A 21,486-nucleotide genomic window follows, 5' to 3' on the forward strand; every position below is an offset into this window, starting at 1 on the left:
GTGCTGTAATTCCCTCTGCTCTGCGGGGAGTAGAGTGCGCCCATGGCTTTGGCAGTGTCCGTATCTTTTTTGAGTTTCTCAATCGCTGTGTCCACTTCTGGACCGAACAGTTCTTTTTCATTAAAAGGCATATTGAGAACTGCTTGTTGAATCTCTGGTTTAAATCCAGACGTTCGGAGCCATGCATGCCTTCTGATAGTTACAGATGTATTAATTGTCCGTGCAGCTGTATCTGCAGCGTCCATGGAGGAACGTATCTGGTTGTTGGAGATGGTCTGTCCCTCCTCAACCACTTGTTTTGCCCTATTTTGGAAGTCCTTGGGCAGATGTTCAATGAGATGTTGCATCTCGTCCCAGTGGGCTCTGTCATAGCGCGCAAGTAGTGCCTGGGAGTTCGCGATGCGCCACTGGTTTGCAGCTTGTGCTGCGACTCTTACCAGCTGCATCGAACTTGCGGCTTTCTTTATCTGGGGGTGGTGCATCTCCAGATGTGTGAGAGTTGGCCCTTTTCCTAGCTGCTCCTACAACAACAGAGTCTGGTGGCAGCTGTGTAGTGATGAAAACCGGGTCCGTAGGAGGCGGCTTGTACTTTTTTTCCACCCTTGGTGTGATTGCCCTACTTTTGACCGGCTCCTTAAATATGTCTTTTGCGTGCCGGAGCATACCAGGGAGCATAGGCAGGCTTTGGTATGAGCTGTGGGTGGAGGAGAGTGTGTTGAACAAGAAATCATCCTCGACCTGTTCTGAGTGGAGGCTTACGTTGTGAAATTGTGCTGCTCTAGCCACCACCTGAGAGTACGCGGTGCTGTCTTCTGGTGGAGATGGCTTTGTAGGGTATGCCTCCGGGCTGTTATCTGACACTGGGGCGTCGTATAGGTCCCATGCGTCCTGATCTTGGTCACCCTGGCTCATGGTGGTGTGAGCTAGGGAGTGTGATGGAGTTTGTGCTGGTGAAACGTTAATCACGGGCGGAGGAGAGGGTGGTGGTGTAACTCTTTTCACCACTTTTGGTTGTGGTGCTTGTTCCGTCTGGAACTCCAACCTTCTCTTTCTCCTAATGGGGGGAAGGGTGCTTATTTTTCCTGTCCCCTGCTGAATGAAGATACGCTTTTGCGTATGGTCCACATCAGTTGCTTGTAGCTCTTCCTCAAACCTATGCTTTTGCATTTGGGAGGTTAGCGAGTGCTCTTCTGTATAAGAGCCTGAAGCTGGGTCGCTTGCAGTTTGTTTCGGCATCGAAACTTTGTCTGCGTGTTTTTTCGGCTCCGAGGTGACTTTTTTCCTTTTCGGGGCCGAAACCTCTCGGCGTCGATCTGTTTCGGTGCCGCTGTCTCGGCGTCGAGCCGTGTCCACACCGGCATCTCGGTGTCGAGGCTTGTCTCCAGCACTTTCTCGGTCCCGAGAAGGCTGCGTGCCGGTGTCTCGACCGGAGTCGGACGATCTCGGCACTGTTTGGGCCTTTTTCGGTGCCGACGGTCGGTCACCGAATTTATGGGTCGAGCCATGGCCTGGTGGCAGTGGCGTCCCCTGGGCCTTGTAAATGTTTCTTTGTGTGGTTTTCGACGTCTTACTCACGGTTTGTGTATCGTCAAATCCTTCGGAGTCTGAGTCTTGGATCGAGAAGGTACCTTCTTCTTCCTGTTCCTCGAACTCCCGTTGGGCTGTCGGTGCGGACGCCATTTGAAGTCTTCTGGCTCGACGGTCTCGGAGTGTTTTTCGGGACCGGAACGCACGACAGGCCTCGCAGGTGTCTTCGCTGTGCTCAGGTGACAGGCACAGGTTGCAGACCAAGTGTTGGTCTGTGTAGGGGTATTTATTGTGGCATTTGGGGCAGAAACGGAACGGGGTCCGTTATATCGGCGTTCTTCAGCACGCGGTCGGGCCGACCAGGCCCCGACGGAGGATCGAAAAACTACCCCGAAGGGCACCGGAGCTCTTCGATCTTCGATGCGGTGTGGAATCTAAGTACACCGATCCCGAACGCAACAATACCGACGAAAATCTTCCGAAATTAGCTAATTTTCCGTTCCGAAACTCGGAGCGACAGGAACACGTCCGAACCCGATGGCGGAAAAAAAACAATCGAGGATAGAGTCGACGCCCATGCGCAATGGAGACAAAAGGAGGAGTCACTCGGTCCCGTGACTCGAAAGACTTCTTCGAAGAAAAACAACTTGTAACACTCCGGCCCAACACCAGATGGCGAGCTATTGCAGAACATGCGTATCTACAGCGACAGATGCCATCGAACACAAAGGTACGATTAAATGAGATCTCTGTAGTACATGGTCTGAGATTTGAGGATCGATACAGATAAGTTTTGAAATGTCATAGCTATTGGAGGATATGGAGTTGAGGTTGTTGCAGATGGTGAGGACCAGGTTATTAAACAGGAAATATTTGCTTTTGTTCATGGAGGTATTCGGTTCAGGTGGAATGGTGAGGATATGCTAGAATGAATACGAAAGATGTAGTTGGGGTTTTGATCTGTTTTATTGATATCTTAAGGAAGTTGGCTTTGGCCACAGACATGAATTGCTTGTGTCGTTTTCCCCATGAACACTTCAGTTTTGGGAAGAGAATTGGTGACTGGGCAGTGTCGAGTCATTTTTCCATTTGCAGATCTCTCTTTTGTTAAAACTTAGTTCACTTAAAGACTGGGATGTTCAGACACTTTGAATTTCAAGGGAGCTAGTGTGCCTACAGCTGAAGGTATGATACAAGGCTCAAGCAATGCATTTATATTTTCTTTGTCTAATTGTAATTTGAGCGATAGAAGCCTCTGAGGGTTCATAGTGAGATTACTGAAGGAACATTTCCATACTGTTTGGGGTTTGATTTTTATTGTACTGAGGCTATGCAGAAACAAGAGTAGAAACTAAAGGTATTAACAGTCATACCAGTCAACATTGATTGGGAGACTGCCCTGGACTGAGGAGGGATTTGCAATGAAGAGGTCAAGAATCTAGCCTTTGTTGCGCGCAAGCAGAATGCTGGTTTAGGTTGTGAAGTTATAAAAGGGATGTAAGGAAATGCCTCCTTGGCATGGTTACCCCCTGACTTTTTGCCTTTGCTGATGCTAAATTTTGATTTGAAAGTGTGCCGAGGCCTGCTAACCAGGCCCCAGCACCAGTGTTCTTTCCCTAACCTGTACTTTTGTTTTCACAATTGGCACACCCTGGCATCCAGGTAAGTCCCTTGTAACTGGTGCCCCTGGTACCAAGGGCCCTGATGCCAGGGAAGGTCTCTAAGGGATGCAACATGTCTTATGCCTCCCTGGGGACCCCTCACTCAGCACAGACACACTGCTTGCCAGCTTGTGTATGCTGGTGAGGACAAAACGAGTAAGTCGACATGGCACTCCCCTCAGGGTGCCATGCCAACCTCACACTGCCTATGCAGTAAAGATAAGTCACCTCTCTAGCAGGCCTTACAGCCCTAAGGCAGGGTGCACTATACCATAGGTGAGGGCACCAGTGCATGAGCACTGTGCCCCTACAGTGTCTAAGCAAAACCTTAGACATTGTAAGTGCAGGGTAGCCATAAGAGTATATGGTCTGGGAGTCTGCCATACACGAACTCCACAGCACCATAATGGCTACACTGAAAACTGGGAAGTTTGGTATCAAACTTCTCAGCACAATAAATGCACACTGATGCCAGTGTACATTTTATTGTGAAACACACCCCAGAGGGCACCTTAGAGGTGCCCCCTGAAACTGTATCCAACTACCCGTGTAGGCGGACTGGTTTTAGCAGCCTGCCACACTCCAGACATGTTGCTGGCCACATGGGGAGAGTGCCTTTGTCACTCTGTGGCTAGTAACAAAGCCTGTACTGGGTGGAGGTGCTTCACACCTCCCCCTGCAGGAACTGTAACACCTGGCGGTGAGCCTCAAAGGCTCACCCCCTTTGTTACAGCACCACAGGGCACTCCAGCTAGTGGAGTTGCCCGCCCCCTCTGGCCATAGACCCACTTTTGACGGCAAGGCCGGAGGAGATAATGAGAACAACAAGGAGGAGTCACTGGCCAGTCAGGACAGCCCCTAAGGTGTCCTGAGCTGAGGTGAGACTGACTTTTAGAAATCCTCTATCTTGCAGATGGAGGATTCCCCCAATAGGGATAGGAATGTGACCCCCCTCCCCTTGGGAGGAGGCACAAAGAGGGTGTACCCACCCTCAGGGCTAGTAGCCATTGGCTACTAACCCCCCCAGACCTAAACACGCCCTTAAATTTAGTATTTAAGGGCTCCCTAGAACCTAGGAACTCAGATTCCTGCAACCTAAGAAGAAGAGGACTTCTAAGCTGAAAAACCCTGCAGAGAAGACAGAGACACCAACTGCTTTGGCCCCAGCTCTACCGGCCTGTCTCCCCACTTCTAAAAGACACTGCTCCAGGGACACTTTCCCCAGGACCAGCGACCTCTGAATCCTCAGAGGACTGCCCTGCTCTAGAAGGACTAAGAAACTCCCTAGGACAGCAGCTCTGTTCACCCAAGACTGCAACTTTGTTTCCAAAGTAGCAACTTCAAGACAACTGCGTTTCCCACCGGAAGCGTGAGACTTGCTACTCTGCACCAGAAACCCCCGGCTCGACTTGTGGAGAAACACTTCAGGGAGAACCCCCCGGTGACTACAAGACTGAGTAGCCAGAGTTGCCCCCCCTCAGCCCCCACAGCGACGCCTGCAGAGGGAATCCCGAGGCTCCCCCTGACAGCGACTGCCTGACTCCTAGATCCCGACGCCTGGAAAAGACTCTGCACCCGCAGCCCCCAGGACCTGAAAGATCGGAACTCCAGTGCAGGAGTGACCCCCAGGAGGCCCTCTAACTTGCCCAGGTGGTGGCTACCCCGAAGAGGCCCCCCCTTGCCTGCATCGCTGAAGAGACCCCTTGGTCTCCCATTGATTTACATTGGAAACCCGACGTGTGTTTGCACACTGCACCCGGCCGCCCCGGTGCTGCTGAGGGTGTACTTTCTGTGCTAACTTGTGTCCCCCCCCCCCGGTGCCCTACAAAACCCCCCTGGTCTGCCCTCCGAAGACGCGGGTACTTACCTGCTGGCAGACTGGAACCGGGGCACCCCCTTCTCCATTGAAGCCTATGCGTTTTGGGCACCACTTTGAACTCTGCACCTGACCGGCCCTGAGCTGCTGGTGTCGTAACTTTGCGGTTGCTCTGAACCCCCAACGGTGGGCTACCTTGGACCCAAACTTGAACCCCGTAGGTGGTTTACTTACCTGCAAGAACTAACAAACTCTTACTCCCCCTAGGAACTGTGAAAATTGCACTGTCTAGTTTTAAAATAGCTATATGTGATTTACTTGAAAACTGTGTATGCTATTTTGATTATTCAAAGTTCCTAAAGTACCTACCTGCAATACCTTTCATTTAAAGTATTACATGTAAAATTTGAACCTGTGGTTCTTAAAATAAACTAAGAAAAGATATTTTTCTATACAATTGGCCTGGAATTGTCTTTGAGTGTGTGTTCCTCATTTATTGCTTGTGTATGTACAACAAATGCTTAACACTACTCCTTTGATAAGTCTACTGCTCAACCACACTACCACAAAATAGAGTATTAGTATCATCTCTTTTTGCCACTATCTAACCTCTAAGGGGAACCCTTGGACTCTGTGCATACTATTCCTTACTTTGAAATAGTGCATACAGAGCCAACTTCCTACATTGGTGGACCAGCGGTGGGGTACAAGACTTTGCATTTGCTGGACTACTCAGCCAATACCTGATCACACGACAAATTCAAAAAATTGTCATTAGAAATTGATTTTTGCAATCTGAGCTATTTCTAAATTTTTAAAAGTCCTGCTAGCACCTTGTGTAGTCCCCGTTAGCATTTCTTTTAGAGTTTAAAAGTTTTGTGAAAGTTTGAATTAGGTTCTAGAAATAGTTTTTGATTCTTAAGTATTCCAACTTTTAGAAACGTAATGCCAGGTGCAGAAGAGAATGTGGTGGAGCTCGACCTCACACCTTACCTCCATCTTAAGATGAGGGAGCTAAGGTCTCTCTGCAAAATAAAGAAAATCCCAATTGGCTTAAGACCCTCCAAACAACAGCTCCAGGAGCTTTTGGCAGAGTTTGTAAAAGCCAACCCCTCTGAGGATGACAACCCAGAGGATGATGATAGTGACTTGGAGGAGAATTCTCGCCTCCAGTCCTAATTAGGGAGATCAGGGACCCTCAATCCCCGATTCCAACTGTGATAGAGATGCTGCTTCCCTCACAGGAGGGGCCAGCACCTCTGAATTCACTGAGGATAGCCTCAGTGCAGATGACCTCCTGTTAACCAGGATGGCCAAAGGATTGGCTTTGGAGAGAGCGCTCCTAGCCATAGAAAGGGAAAGACAAGAGATGGGGTTTGGTCCCATCCATGGTGGCAGCAACTTAAAAAGGGTCAGAGATTCTCCTGACATGTTGAAAATCCCTAAAGGGATTGTAACTAAATATGAAGATGGTTCAGAGCTTTTGAGAGGGCTTGGGCAACCAGAAAAGTAAGCAGATCTCACTGGGGTGCTCTCCTTTGGGAAATGTTCACTGGAAAGTGTAGGGATAGACTCCTCATACTCTCTGGAAAAGATGCAGAATCTTATGATCTCATGAAGGGAACCCTGATTGAGGGCTTTGGATTTCCCACTGAGGAGTATAGAATTAGATTCAGGGGGGCTCAAAAAACATCGAGCCAGACCTGGGTTGATTTTGTGGACTACTCAGTGAAAACATTGGATGGTTGGATTCAAGGCAGTGGTGTAAATAATTATGATGGGCTGTACAATTTATTTGTGAAAGAACACCTATTAAGTAATTGTTCAAATGATAAACTGCATCAGCATCTGGTAGACCTAGGACCAATTTCTCCCCAAGAATTGGGAAAGGCGGACCATTGGGTCAAGACTAGGGTGACCAAGACTTCCACAGGGGGTGACCAAAAGAAAGGGGTCACAAAGCCTCCCCAGGGGAAAAGAGTGTTGAGACATCCATCTTCTACAGGCCCCCAAAAACCTGCACAGGAGGGTGGGCCCAGAGCCTCTTCACAAAACAATTTTGGGTACAAGTAAAAACTTTGATCCCAAAAAGGCCTGGTGTCGTAGCTGTAATCAGCCTGGACACTAAACTGGAGACAAGGCTTGTCCCAAGAAAAGTACCACTTCTAACTCCACTCCAGGTAACACTGGAATGGCTAGTCTCCAAGTGGGATCAACAGTGTGCCCAGAGCAAATCAGGTGTCACACTGAAGCTACATTAGTCTCTGAGGGTGGGGTAGATTTAGCCACACTGGCTGCCTGGCCTAACATGCAAAAATACAGGCAGCAGCTCTTAATTATTGGGACAAGTGTAGAAGGCCTGAGAGATACAGGTGCCAGTGTCACCATGGTGACAGAGAAACTGGTTTCCCTGGTCAATTCCTGGCTGGACAAACTTATCCAGTCACCAACGCTGACAATCAGACTAAAGTACATCCCATGGCTATGGTAACTTTAGAGTGGGGAGGGGTCAATGGCCTGAAACAGGTGGTGGTCTCCTCTCATATCCCAGTAGACTGTTTGCTTGGAAATGACCTGGAGAGTCCTCAGCATGGGCTGAGGTAGAATTGAAAACCCATGCAGCCATGCTGGGTATCCCTGAACTGGTGTGTGTCAAGACAAGGGCACAGTGCAAGGCTCAGGGTGAAAAAGTAGAGTTGGAGCCTGAAAAAAGGGCCCAGCCTACCAACAGGAAAGGAAAGACAACTGGGAAACCAGCTGCAACACAACAACAAAAAGAGAACCTCTCTTCTCAGGAAGAAGTTCTGCCCTCTGAGGGAACTGAGCCTATGGAGTTAGAACCTTATCAGGTTGAGCTCTTAGGCCCAGGGGGACCCTCAAGGGAGCAGTTGTGTAAGGGACAAGAAACCGGTCCCTCTCTTGAAGGCCTTAGGCAGCAAGCTGCTGAAGAGTCCAATGGCAAGAAAACTGGAACACATAGGGTCTATTGGGAAGATGGACTCCTGTACACTGAGGCAAGAGATCCCAAACCTGGTGCCACTAGGAGAGTGGTAGTGCCTCAGGAGTTTAGGGAGTTCATACTGACCTTAGCCCATGATATTCCTCTTGCTGGGCATTTGAGACAAACCAAGACGTGGGAGAGACTAGTCAACCACTTCTACTGGCCCAACATGTCCCAGAAAGTCAAGGAGTTTTGTGTCTCCTGCACCACCTGTCAAGCCAGTGGTAAGACAGGTGGACACCCAAAGCCCCCCCTCATTCCACTTCCAGTGGTGGGGGTCCACTTTGAAAGAGTGGGTGTGGACATAGTGGGTCCACTTGAACCTCCCACAGCCTCAGGGAATATGTACATACTAGTAGTAGTGGATCATGCTACTAGATACCCTGAAGCTATTCCCCTTAGGTCAACTACTGCCCCTGCAGTAGCCAAGGCCCTCATTGGTATTTTTACCAGAGTGGGTTTTCCTAAGGAGGTGGTGTCTGACAGAGATACCAACTTCATGTCAGCATACCTGAAACACATGTGGAATGAGTGGAGTGACTTATAAATTCACTACACCTTACCATCCACAAACTAATGGCCTTGTTGAGAGATTCAACAAGACATTAAAAGGCATGATCATGGGGCTCCCTGAAAAACTCAAAAGGAGATGGGATGTCCTCTTACCATGTCTGCTTTTCACTTACAGAGAGGTGCCTCAGAAGGGAGTAGGATTCTCACCCTTTGAACTTCTGTTTGGCCACCCTGTAAGGGGACCACTAGCTCTTGTGAAAGAAGGCTGGGAGAGACCTCTTCATGAGCCTAAACAAGACCTAGTGGACTATGTACTTGGCCTACGTTCAAGGATGGCAGAGTACATGGAAAAGGCAAGTAAAAACCTTGAGGCCAGCCAACAGCTCCAGAAGTTTTGGTATGACCAAAAGGCTGCAATGGTTGAATTTCAACCAGGGCAGAAAGACTGGGTTTTGGAGCCTGTGGCTCCCAGGGAACTTCAGGACAAATGGAGTGGCCCTTAACCAGTGTTAGAGAAGAAGAGTCAGGTCACCTACCTGGTGGACCTAGGCACTAGCAGGAGCCCCAAGAGGGTGATCCATGTGAACCACCTTAAGCTCTTCCACGATAGGGCTGATGTGAATCTGTTGATGGCAACAGATGGGGACCAGGAAGCTGAGTGAACCTCTCCCTGATCTCCTCTCAAACCCTAAAGATGGTTCAGTAGATGGAGTGATCTATTCAGACACCCTCTCTGGCCAACAGCAATCTGACTGCAGGAAGGTCCTGAAACAGTTTGCTGAGCTCTTTTCCCTAACCCCTGGTCAGACACACCTGTGTACCCAGGATGTGGACACAGGAGACCGCATGCCTTACAAAAACAAAAAATTCAGACAGTCTGACCAAGTTAAGGAAAGCATCAAGGTGGAAGTCCACAAGATGCTGGAAGTGGGAGTCATTGAGCACTCTGACAGCCCCTGGGCTAGCCCAGTGGTCTTAGTCCCCAAACCTCACAGCAAAGATGGAAAGAGAGAGAGAGAGATGAGGTTTTGTGTGGACTACAGAGGACTTAATTCTGTCACTAAGACAGATGCCCATCCCATTCCAAGGGCTGATGAACTGATTGATACATTAGGTGCTGCCAAATTCTTAAGTACCTTTGACTTAACAGCAGGGTACTGGCAAAGCAAAATGGCACCAGGAGCAAAAGAAAAGAAAGCATTCTCCACACCTGATGGGCATTATCAGTTTACTGTTATGCCCTTTGGTTTAAAGAATGCCCCTGCCACCTTCCAAAGGTTGGTGAATCAAGTCCTTGCTGGTTTGGAGTCCTTTAGTGCAGCTTATCTTGACGATATTGCTGTCTTTAGCTCCAGCTGGCAGGATCACCTGGTCCATCTGAAGGTTTTAAAGGCTCTGCAATCAGCAGGCCTCTCTATCAAGGCATCCAAATGGCAGATAGGGCAGGGAACTGTGGTTTACTTGGGACACCTTGTAGGTGGAGGCCAAGTTCAGCCACTCCAGCCTAAGATCCAGACTATTCTGGACTGGGCAGCTCCAAAAACCCAGACTCAAGTCAGGGCATTCCTTGGCTTGACTGGGTATTACAGGAGGTTTGTGAAGGGATATGGATCCATTGTGACAGCCCTCACAGAACTTACCTCCAAGAAAATGCCCAAGAAGGTAAACTGGACTGTAGAATGCCAACAGGCCTTTGACACCCTGAAACAAGCAATGTGCACAGCACCAGTTCTAAAAGCTCCAGATTACTCCAAGCAGTTCATTGAGCAGACAGATGCCTCTGAACATGGGATAGGGGCAGTTTTGTCCCAAACAAATAATGATGGCCTTGACCAGCCTGTTGCTTTCATTAGCAGGAGGTTACTCCCCAGGGAGCAGCGTTGGAGTGCCATTGAGAGGGAGGCCTTTGCTGTGGTTTGGTCCCTGAAGAAGCTGAGACCATATCTCTTTGGTACTCACTTTGTAGTTCAAACTGACCACAGACCTCTCAGATGGCTGATGCAAATGAAAGGTGAAAATCCAAAACTGTTGAGGTGGTCCATCTCCCTACAGGGAATGGACTTTATAGTGGAACACAGACCTGGGACTGCCCATGCCAATGCAGATGGCCTTTCCAGGTTCTTCCACTTAGAAAATGAAGACTCTCTTGGGAAAGGTTAGTCTCATCCTCTTTCGTTTTTGGGGGGCGAGGGGGGTGTGTGTAAGGAAATGCCTCCTTGGCATGGTTACCACCTGACTTTTTGCCTTTGCTGATGCTAAGTTTTGATTTGAAAGTGTGCCGAGGCCTGCTAACCAGGCCCCAGCACCAGTGTTCTTTCCCTAACCTGTACTTTTGTTTTCACAATTGGCACACCCTGGCATCCAGGTAAGTCCCTTGTAACTGGTACCCCTGGTACCAAGGGGTCTGATGCCAGGGAAGGTCTCTAAGGGATGCAGCATGTCTTATGCCACCCTGGGGACCCCTCACTCAGCACAGACCCACTGCTTGCCAGCTTGTGTGTGCTGGTGAGGACAAAATGACTAAGTCGACATGGCACTCCCCTCAGGGTGCCATGCCAACCTCACACTGCCTATGCAGTAAAGATAAGTCAACCATCTAGCAGGCCTTACAGCCCTAAGGCTGGGTGCACTATACCATAGGTGAGGGCACCAGTGCATGAGCACTGTGCCCCTACAGTGTCCAAGCAAAACCTTAGACATTGTAAGTGCAGGGTAGCCATAAGAGTATATGGTCTGGGAGTTTGTCAAACACGAACTCCACAGCACCATAATGGCTACACTGAAAACTGGGAAGTTTGGTATCAAACTTCTCAGCACAATAAATGCACACTGATGCTAGTGTACATTTTATTGTAACATACATCCCAGAGGGCACCTTAGAGGTGCCCCCTGAAACCTTAACCAACTACCTGTGTAGGCAGACTGGTTTTAGCAGCCCGCCACACTCGAGACATGTTGCTGGCCACATGGGGAGAGTGCCTTTGTCACTCTGTGGCTAGTAACAAAGCCTGTGCTGGGTGGCGGTGCTTCACACCTCCCCCTGCAGGAACTGTAACACCTGGCGGTGAGCCTCAAAGGCTCACCCCCTCTGTTACAGCACCATAGGGCACTCCAGCTAGTGGAGTTGCCCGCCCCCTCCGGCCACGGCCCCACTTTTGGCGGCAAGGCCGGAAGAGATTATGAGAACAACAAGGAGGAATCACTGGCCAGTCAGGACAGCCCCTAAGGTGTCCTGAGCTGAGGTGACGGACTTTTAGTAATCCTCCTTCTTGCAGATGGAGGATTTCCCCCAATGGGGATAGGAATGTGACCCCCCCCCCCCTCCCCTTGGGAGGAGGCACAAAGAGGGTGTACCCACCCACAGGGCTAGTAGCCATTGGCTACTAACCCCCCAGACCTAAACATGCCCGTAAATTTTGTATTTAAGGGCTCCCCAGAACCTAGGAACTCAGATTTCTGCAACCTAAGAAGAGGACTGCTAAGCTGAAAAACCCTGCAGAGAAGACTGAGACACCAACTGCTTTGGCCCCAGCTTTGGGCCTGTCTCCCCACTTCTAAAAGACACTGCTCCAGCGACGCTTTCGCCAGGACCAGCGACCTCTGAATCCTCAGAGGACTGCCCTGCTCTAGAAGGACCAAGAAACTCCCTAGGACAGCGGCTCTGTTCACCTAAGACTGCAACTTTGTTTCCAAAGGAGCAACTTCAAGACAACTGCATTTCCCGCCGGAAGCGTGAGACTTGCTACTCTGCACCCGACGCCCCCGGCTCGACTTGTGGAGAAACACTTCAGGGAGGACCCCCTGGCGACTACAAGACTGAGTAGCCAGAGTTGCCCCCCCAGAGCACCCACAGCGACGCCTGCAGAGGGAATCCCGAGGCTCCCCCTGACCGCGACTGCCTGACTCCCAGATCCCGACGCCTGGAAAAGACTCTGCACCTGCAGCCCCCAGGACCTGAAAGATCGGAACTCCAGTGCAGGAGTGACCCCCAGGAGGCCCTCTCCCTTGCCCAGGTGGTGGCTACCCAGAGGAGCCCCCCCCCCCCCCTTGCCTGCATCGCTGAAGAGACCCCTTGGTCTCCCATTGATTTACATTGGAAACCCGACGTGTGTTTGCACACTGCACCCGGCCGCCCCCTTGCCGCTGAGGGTGTACTTTCTGTGCTGACTTGTGTCCCCCCCCCCCACGGGTGCCCTACAAAACCCCCCTGGTCTGCCCTCCGAAGACGCGGGTACTTACCTGCTGGCAGACTGGAACCGGGGCACCCCCTTCTCCATTGAAGCCTATGCGTTTTGGGCACCACTTTGAACTCTGCACCTGACCGGCCCTGAGCTGCTGGTGTGGGAACTTTGGGGTTGCTCTGAACCCCCAACGGTGGGCTACCTTGGACCCAAACTTGAACCCCTTAGGTGGTTTACTTACCTGCAAAAACTAACTAACTTACTCCCCCCAGGAACTGTTGAAAATTGCACTAAGTGTCTAGTTTTAAAATAGCTATATGTGATTTATTTGAAAACTGTGTATGCTATTTTGATTATTCAAAGTTCCTAAAGTACCTACCTGCAATACCTTTCATTTGAAGTATTACATGTGAAATTTGAACCTGTGGTTCTTAAAATAAACTAAGAAAATATATTTTTCTATACAAAAACCTATTGGCCTGGAACTGTCTCAGTGTGTGTTCCTCATTTATTGCCTGTGTGTGTACAACAAATGCTTAACACTACTCCTTTGATAAGCCTACTGCTCGACCACACTACCACAAAAGAGCATTAGTATTATCTCTTTTTGCCACTATCTTACCTCTAAGGGGAACCCTTGGACTCTGTGCATACTATTCCTTACTTTGAAATAGTGCATACAGAGCCAACTTCCTACAAGGGGCATCTGATGATGTGTGTGAGCTTTTCCTCCATCAGTTTTTTTGCACAATCAGTTGAAGGATGTGCATGGAAGGGGTGGCCTTCCATGAGAGATTGTTCAGTTCGTGGCTGTAGATTAGGCCCTATGGCTAAGCCCTGCTGCACACAGTAGGTGGGTCGCCTGCAGGGGGATGGGCGAACGGCCATGGCCCGAGGCCAGGCCCTACACAAAACTCCTGCTGCACATGATTGGAAGAAAGGAAGATATAACTGACGGGTGCTCTCAGTAGTGATAGGAAAAGAATAAGTATAAGCTCACCCATCGATTATTAACTGGTCATAAGGGGCACCCTTGTCACAGACAGGACACATCCACGTTGGCTTCTTCTCATTCATCTGCAAGTAGAAAACCGCATCGAAACATTGCAGGTGTCCACAGGTTTCTGCTCGACATGGCATTGTAAGTCGCATTTTTACCAACTGAAAGGGAAAAGCCACAAAACCACTGTTAAACATTTTGTATCTAAACCCTCTTCTCTCGTGTATTATTAGAGTCATCACTGAGTTTTGCATCTGAACATGTGGGAGATGTCAAAGCCAGTGCCTCACCCAAGAAGACGCCAGCATCAAGAAACATAGGTTTTAAGATAACGAAGCGGTGTAAGGTAAGAAATGTCAAAAGTTAAATGAACCTAAATATTGTATATTTACTATTGTAATCTATCCAAAATATAAAGCATTAATTATTTCTTGGCAATCCAACCTATGATCAGTTCTAATATAGAATGTTGCTATAGCTTGCCTTCCAAAAGTTTGGATTTGATGGAGGCTAATTTTACGTTTCCCAGCAAGGTGTTTTATTCTGCAGCTGTTTTCAGACTGGCAGTTGTGAATCAAGGAAATTACCTCTTGTTAGAAATGGGGTCTTTGGCTGGCAGTCCGGTTACCCCCTGTTCAAGCAAGGACCCTCACTCTAGTCAGGGTAAAAGAGAATCACCCGCACCTAACCCCTGCTTACCCCCTTGGTAGCTTGGCAGAGCAGTAGGCTTAACCTCAGAGTGCTAGGTGTAAAGTATTTGTACCAACACACACAGTAACTTAATGAAAACACTACAAAATGACAACACCGGTTTAGAAAAATAGGAAATATTTATCTAAACAAAACAAGACCAAAATGACAAAAATTCAACATACACAGGTCTAGTTATGAATTTTTAAAGATTAAACTCAAAAATAGCGCTTAGAAACAAAAATGCTTCAATGAGATGTTAACACGGCGTCGTGACGGAGTCGTTCCCAACAAGCCGACACCAGCGGCGCCGGACACGGAGTCGTGTAGACCCCCAAGTACAGTACCTTTGGTGAAGAGTGAAAACAAGCCGAGGCGCGAAGTCAGGAATCGCGGCAGCTGTGCGAAACGTTGAATCCGTGCACTTCAAGCGGCGTCGGTCACGACGTGGTGCGGCGACTTCCACAGAGAAGCGGACTTCAGCGGGGCTGCTGCGGCGACGGGCCTGCGAAGTGTCGCGTTCCAGCGAAGGTCACAGCGTCAGGTGCAGGCGGCGTTACCGGATTCAGCAGCGGCGTAGGTCCGGAGTCGTCCAAAGTCGATTTCCTTGCATTACCACCAGCTTTCCTTTCAAGGGCCCAGGGACTGGACAGGGCACCACTTGTCAGAGCAGGAGTCTCTCCAGAGACTCCAGGTGCTGGCAGAGAGAAGTCTTTGCTGTCCCTGAGACTTCAAACAACAGGAGGCAAGCTCTAACTCAAGCCCTTGGAGATTTCTTCACAAGATGGAAGGCACACAAAGTCCAGTCTTTGCCCTCTTACTCTGGCAGAAGCAGCACTGCAGGAAAGCTCCACAAAGCACAGTCACAGGCAGGGCAGCACGTCTTCCTCAGCTATCAGCTCTTCTCCAGGCAGAGGTTCCTCTTGGTTCCAGAAGTGTTTCTAAAGTCTGTAGATTTGGGTGCCCTTCTTATACCCATTTTAGTCTTTGAAGTCACCTTTCTTCAAAGGGGACTCACACCTACTTGTGAAATCCTGCCTTGCCCAGGCAAGGCATCAGACACACAGCAGGGGGTTGGAGCTGGCATTGTCAGAGGCAGGCACAATCCTTTCAGATGAGTGACCACTCCACCCCTCCCTCCTAGCAGAGATGGCTAATCGGGAAATGCAGGTTACACCCCAGCCCCCTTTGTGTCACTGTCTAGTGTGAGGTGAAAAACAACCCAACTGTCAAACTGACCCAGACAGGGAATCCACAAACAAGGCAGAGTCACAGAATGGTTTAAGCAAGAAAATGCTCACTTTCTAAAAATGGCATTTTCAAACGCACAATCTTAAAATCAACTTTACTAAAAGATGTATTTTTAAATTGTGAGTTCAGGGACCCCAAACTCCACATGTCCATCTACTCTCTAGGGGAATCTACACTTTAATCATATTTAAAGGTAGCCCCCATATTATCCTATGAGAGAGACAGGCTTTGCAACAGTGAAAAACGAAATTGGCAGTATTTCACTGTCAGGACATATAAACCACATTACTATATGTTCTACCTTATCCATACACTGCACCCTGCCCTTGGGGCTACCTAGGGCCTACCTTAGGGGTGCCTTACATGTAAGAAAAGGGAAGGTTTAGACCTGGCAAGTGGGTACACTTGCCAAGTCGAATTTACAGTGTAAAAATACACACACAGACACTGCAGTGGCAGGTCTGAGACATGATTACAGAGCTACTTATGTGGGTGGCACAACCAGTGCTGCAGGCCCACTAGTAGCATTTGATTTACAGGCCCTGGGCACCTCTAGTGCACTTTACTAGGGACTTAACAGTAAAACAAATATGCCAATCATGGAGAACCAATTACATACAATTTATACGGAGAGCATATGCACTTTAGCACTGGACAGCAGTGATAAAGTGCTCAGAGTTGAAAAGCCAACAGCAACAGGTCAGAAAAAAATAGGAGGCAGGAGGCAAAAAGACTGGGGATGACCCTGCATAAGCAAAAGTCCAACACCTCTTCTGCAGCGGGACTGTTCAGCCAATTAATAGATGCCACAAGGAATACAAAGAGGATACAGAAGGGTGCCACACACAAAGGAAAATGTTACTTACCCAGCAGACATCTGTTCGTGGCATGTAGTGCTGTCGATTCACATGCTTTACCAAGTCCACAATCTAGTGTTGGGTCTGGAGTGTTACAAGTTGTTTTTCTTTGAAGAATCCTTTGAGTCACAAGATTGGGTAACTCATCTTGGGGATCGTGTGCATGGGCATCAAGTCCTTTGTTAGACTGTTTTCCAGCAGACGGGAGAGGTAAGGAGTGTAGAGAGTAATAGGAAGAGATGCCCATGCCATGTACTTGCATATATAAAATAACTATATAAGAATGCAACTACAATTGCCATAGGCATCCGGGTAGTAGGAAGGGTGTATGCGAAATCCACAGCACTACATGCCACAAACAGATGTCTACTGGGTAAGTAACATTTTCTGTTCAATAGCATGTCTGCCTGTACATACTCATGCTTTACAAAGACTTAAAGCAGTCCCTCCAAGTAAGCGGAGGCTAGCCTTTAGGAGTAGGAGTTGCTTGAAAAGTGTTCTGTACACAGCTTGGCCAACATTGGCTTGTTGACGTCTTAAAATATCTACACAATACTGTTTAGTAAATGTATGTGGTGTAGACCAGGTAGCAGCTTTACATATATCTGCTACTGGGATGTTGCTTAAAAAGGCCATGGAAGCACCCTTCTTTCTGGTGTAATGTGCTTTGGGGGTAATCGGTAACTGCCTTTGGCATAACAAGTTTTTAAACACTTGACTAGCCATCTAGCTATACAAATTAATATTGGGTTACCGTTACTCAGCATTGAAAATGCTACAAAAAGTTGTTTGGATTTCCTGAACTGTTTTGTCCTGTCAATATAATACATAATAGCTCTTAACATCTTGTTTTTGAAGAGCTCTCTTCAACTGAGTCTGGTTGTGGGGAAAAAGACTGGTAATTCAATTCGATGTGGAATTGTGAAACTACTTTTGGAAATAAATAGGGTTTGTTCAAATGGCAAGAGTAGCAAAGAAAAAAAAAAAAAACACGGTCGATTTAGGCCCAGATTTCTGTACTGGGGGTGAATGATTGACATTGTTCAGCATGCCGTCCATCTCTTCTTGCAATTATTGCCCTAAGTTGGACGGGTATGCCCAGACATGGTTCCTGTGTTCCCCATGCCACTGGATTCAAGCTGTGTGTTTGTGTGTGGTGGGGGGGGATGGGATATCCCAAAATGGGTCCCACAATGCTCGTTTCCTGCCAGGGAAGACCTGGCCTGGTAGTTCGGGATGACTGTTCCCATGAAGAACAGGGTCAAGACCGATTTGCATATGGTTAGGTCCACACTGGAATGGCATGGGTAGCAACAAAAAAAAAAATGGATTTAGGCCCAGATCTCTGTACTGGGGGTGAATGTTTGACATTGTTCAGCATTTTGTCCATTCAGCATTGCCCTTGGACTGAAGGTGTGGGTACCTGGATGCAAGTTTTTGGCATTTAGAATTTTCTGCTGTGGCAAAGCTCTATTTGTGGTGTTCCACGCTTTTGAAAGTGCTGGTGAAGGACCTGTGGGTTGAATTCCCATTTGTGGACTTGTTGCTGTATGCAGCTGAGGAGGTCTGCAAACTGGCTGTCAACTCCTGGGAGATACCAGTAAGTGAATGTGATGATGATAATGAATGGCCCATTTCCAGACTGTCAGAGCAAGAAGGGACAATTGAGAACCCCCCCCCCCAAAAAAGTTGATCATAAATCCTAGGGTGTGAAGGAGGTCTACTGTGATCAGAGTATGACGCTGACATTGTTGGTTGGTACTGGCTTTGATGAACCAGTCGTCCAAGGAGAGGAAGACATGGATGGGTTGTCAACAGATTCTGCGACTACTGCTAGACATTTTGTGAAGACCCTGGGGTCGCTTGTGACCACGAATGGTAAGACTTTGAATTGATATTGTTTTCCTGTAATGACAAATATGAGGTATTTGCGGTGTGCTGGATGAATGGGGAAATGTGAAAGTATATGTCCTTCAGATCTAAAGAGGCATTAAGTTACATTGTTGTAAGAGTGGAATGACATCTTGAAGACTGACCATGTGGCAATGCTCTGAAAGAATGTATAGGTTGAGTGGCATGAGATCTGAATATGTCTTAGTGACCCATCCATCTTTGATATCAGGAAGTATAGGGCGTATACTCCTAACCCTTGCTATGAGAGGAGAACTGGGTCTACAGACCCAGTGAGAAGAAGGGATTGAACCTCTTCTTTCAGTCTTGTTTGCTGTGAGAGGTGGAAGGTTCAGTAGAGGATGGTTTGAAGCCTCTGCTGAATTGTGTGCAACATAAATTGCCACTTTGTTGTGTGGTAAGTAACACCCCCATAGCCTTTGTTGTCTCGGAGTCCTTTTTAAATTTGTCTATAATACTATCCACCTCATGACCAAACAAGTCATTACTGTCAAAAGGCATATTAAGAACTGCCTGCTGAATTTATGGCTTGAAGCCCGAGCATCGAAGCCAAGCATGCCTTCTGATACTAATGTTATTAATACTAGCGTGTGCTGCGGTCTCTGTTGCATACCCAATAGTGTTGTTGGAAATGGTTTAACTCTCAAACTATCTCCTGTCCCATTTTTTAGAAGTTACTCCAGGAGGTACTAGAGAAGATCCTCCATTTTGCCCCACTGGGCCCAGTCACGTCCTGACAAGAGTGGCTGCGAGTTGGCGATACGGCAATGACTGGCAGCTTGTACAACCACCCTTTTTCCTTGCAGGATCTAGTTTTTTGCTTTCCTTATCAGGGGGAGGTGCATCCTCTGTTGATTGGCTGTTAGCACGTTTCCGTGTTGACGACTATTGAGTCAGGAGGAATTTGTGAACGAATATAGGGTCTGTGGGTGGAGTCTTATTTTTTTTATATATACCCTTGGGGTGATAACTCTTTAACCTAACAGTTTCTTTATAAATGTCGACAGCATGTCTAAGCATTGCTGGTAGCATAGGCAAGAACTTACTCTCTATGAGTGTTAGAGAGTGTATCAAAGAGGACATCCTCTTCAATAAGGTCAGTGTGCATTTGTACGTTGTGGTATGCAGCTTCCCCGTGCTTTGTCCTGCTGATATGAAGTTGCATCTTCGGAATCTAAGGGCATGCAGGATATAGATCAAGGTAAAATGGGATCTGGATTATATCAATCCCATGGGTCAATATCCTTGGGCATGTCCTCTAAATCATCTCTTTGAAGTGGAGGTGAACCTTGTGAAGAGAATTGTGGTTCGCTAAGAGGTGGAGGCGATTGGGGAGGTGTAAAAAGGAGTACAAGAGTGTAGAGGAGAAGGATGGGGTGGAACTGGAGCCTTGTCCTTGGAGACCGTTTTAGGTGGCAAACTAGTGTCCAAGGCCTCTTGAAAAGAAAGTTCTCTCAATTGAAACGGGGGAGAAGCAATTATACTTCCGGTTTCTTTTTGGATATGGAGCTGGCACTGACGAAGGTCCATCACTTCTCGAATAGGCTCCTTTCCAGGAGTGACTGGAGCCTCTGTAAGGTAGACTCTTTGGTTCCAAAGTTCTTGGAGTGGAAACTGTGTCAGACCGAAGGCGTCGGCTCCGAGGCCAAAGTGGAAAGCTTCTTGCTCGGTGCCGAAACACTCAGATCTAAGGGTCGAGTTGATCCAGAGGCTGTGCGGGATGCCACGGAGATGGAGGTCAATGCTGAAGACAGCTTAGTCTTGGCAATTTTCGGTGCAGAGCTGGAAGAAGGGGCATCTTTTGGATCAGACCATGGCCCAAAGTCAGTGGCGGTCAGCCGACTCGTTTGAGTTTTCTTTTGAGTCTTTGTATGGGAGGTAGGGGCTGATGTACTCGCAGGTTGCGCCAAGGTGAGAAATTTCTATGTCAGATTGGACGTCCGATTCCAAATCTTCTAAAATCGATAAGGCATCTTCATGTTGGATCTCCTCCTGGGCGTTCTCTACCCCCGAAAATATCATGAGTGTCGTCTGGTGTTTGACGCCATCTCCAACAGATGCTCTCTCTGGATCAAATAGACCGGCATAGCAGCTTTCTTTATGGCCCGGGGAAAGGCATAAGTTACACACCAGGTTTTGGTCGGTGTGTGGGTATTTCTAATTGAATCAAGAGCAAAACCAAAATGGAATCCGTTCCATCAACCCCACATATCTTTACACCACTTGGAGGAGTAGGCCCGAGACAGGCGCTGAAACTCCTGAGGGCAATGAGCAAAGTCCTGACGCAGAAATTCAGACTGACCACGTTAAGTAGAGAAACCACAATCGACTCACAATACCGTCACTAAAAGAAAGACGGAAAAGAGCAGTTCAGAATAGACCGAGCCGAGGAATACTTGAAAAACAGGCACACACATCCAAACCAGACAGTGGAGCAAAAACAATCTAACTAAGAACTCGATGCCCCATGCACACTATCACCAAGAGGAGTCACCACTCAATCTCGTAACTTAAAAGGATTCTTGAAGAAAAACAACTTGTAACACTCAGGACACAACACTAGATGGCGGACCTATGCAAAGTATGCATCTACAGCCACACATGCCATCAAACTCTACTTTTGTGTCACTGGCATGTCTATATGGAAAATAGGTGTTTAGAGGAAAGTACCCTCTTTCTTGCCATGGTTATCCCCATTTTCTGCCTCTGGTCAGTGTGTTTGACTGTTCACTGGGATCCTGCTAACCAGGGTCACAGTGATTAAGCTCTCTCCCTTTTAACTTGGTAACTTGTACCATTTTCACCCCACATTTGGCATAATAGTGGTCCCATGTATATTGTACACAGGTACGAGGGCATTGGGGTATGCAGCCCATGGGGATCCCATGCAAAGTGATCTCCAGGCCTGCCATTGCAGCCTGCGTGGAAGGGTGCATGCACCCATTTTCACCAGAGGTCACTACACCTGGTCACTGTAAGTCACCCCTATGGCAGGCCCCCCTAGCGCAGAGGGCAGGGTGCAAGTACCTGTGTGTGAGGACACCACTGCATTAGCAGAGGTGCCCTCACGAACCAGAG

At 48.2% G+C, this 21,486-nt stretch overlaps 1 protein-coding gene across 1 annotated transcript in view; it reads right to left on the reverse strand.

Annotated features, from left to right (window-relative positions):
* The window catches only part of PIAS4 (protein inhibitor of activated STAT 4), a 207,083-nt gene that overhangs the window by 80,362 nt on the left and 105,235 nt on the right, over window positions 1-21,486 (reverse strand). The window contains 1 exon segment of the mRNA XM_069216339.1: window positions 13,700-13,860. Coding sequence (XP_069072440.1) covers window positions 13,700-13,860 — 161 coding nt within the window.

This window comes from Pleurodeles waltl, chromosome 12 (assembly GCF_031143425.1).
Source record: "Pleurodeles waltl isolate 20211129_DDA chromosome 12, aPleWal1.hap1.20221129, whole genome shotgun sequence".
Taxonomy (NCBI): domain Eukaryota; kingdom Metazoa; phylum Chordata; class Amphibia; order Caudata; family Salamandridae; genus Pleurodeles; species Pleurodeles waltl.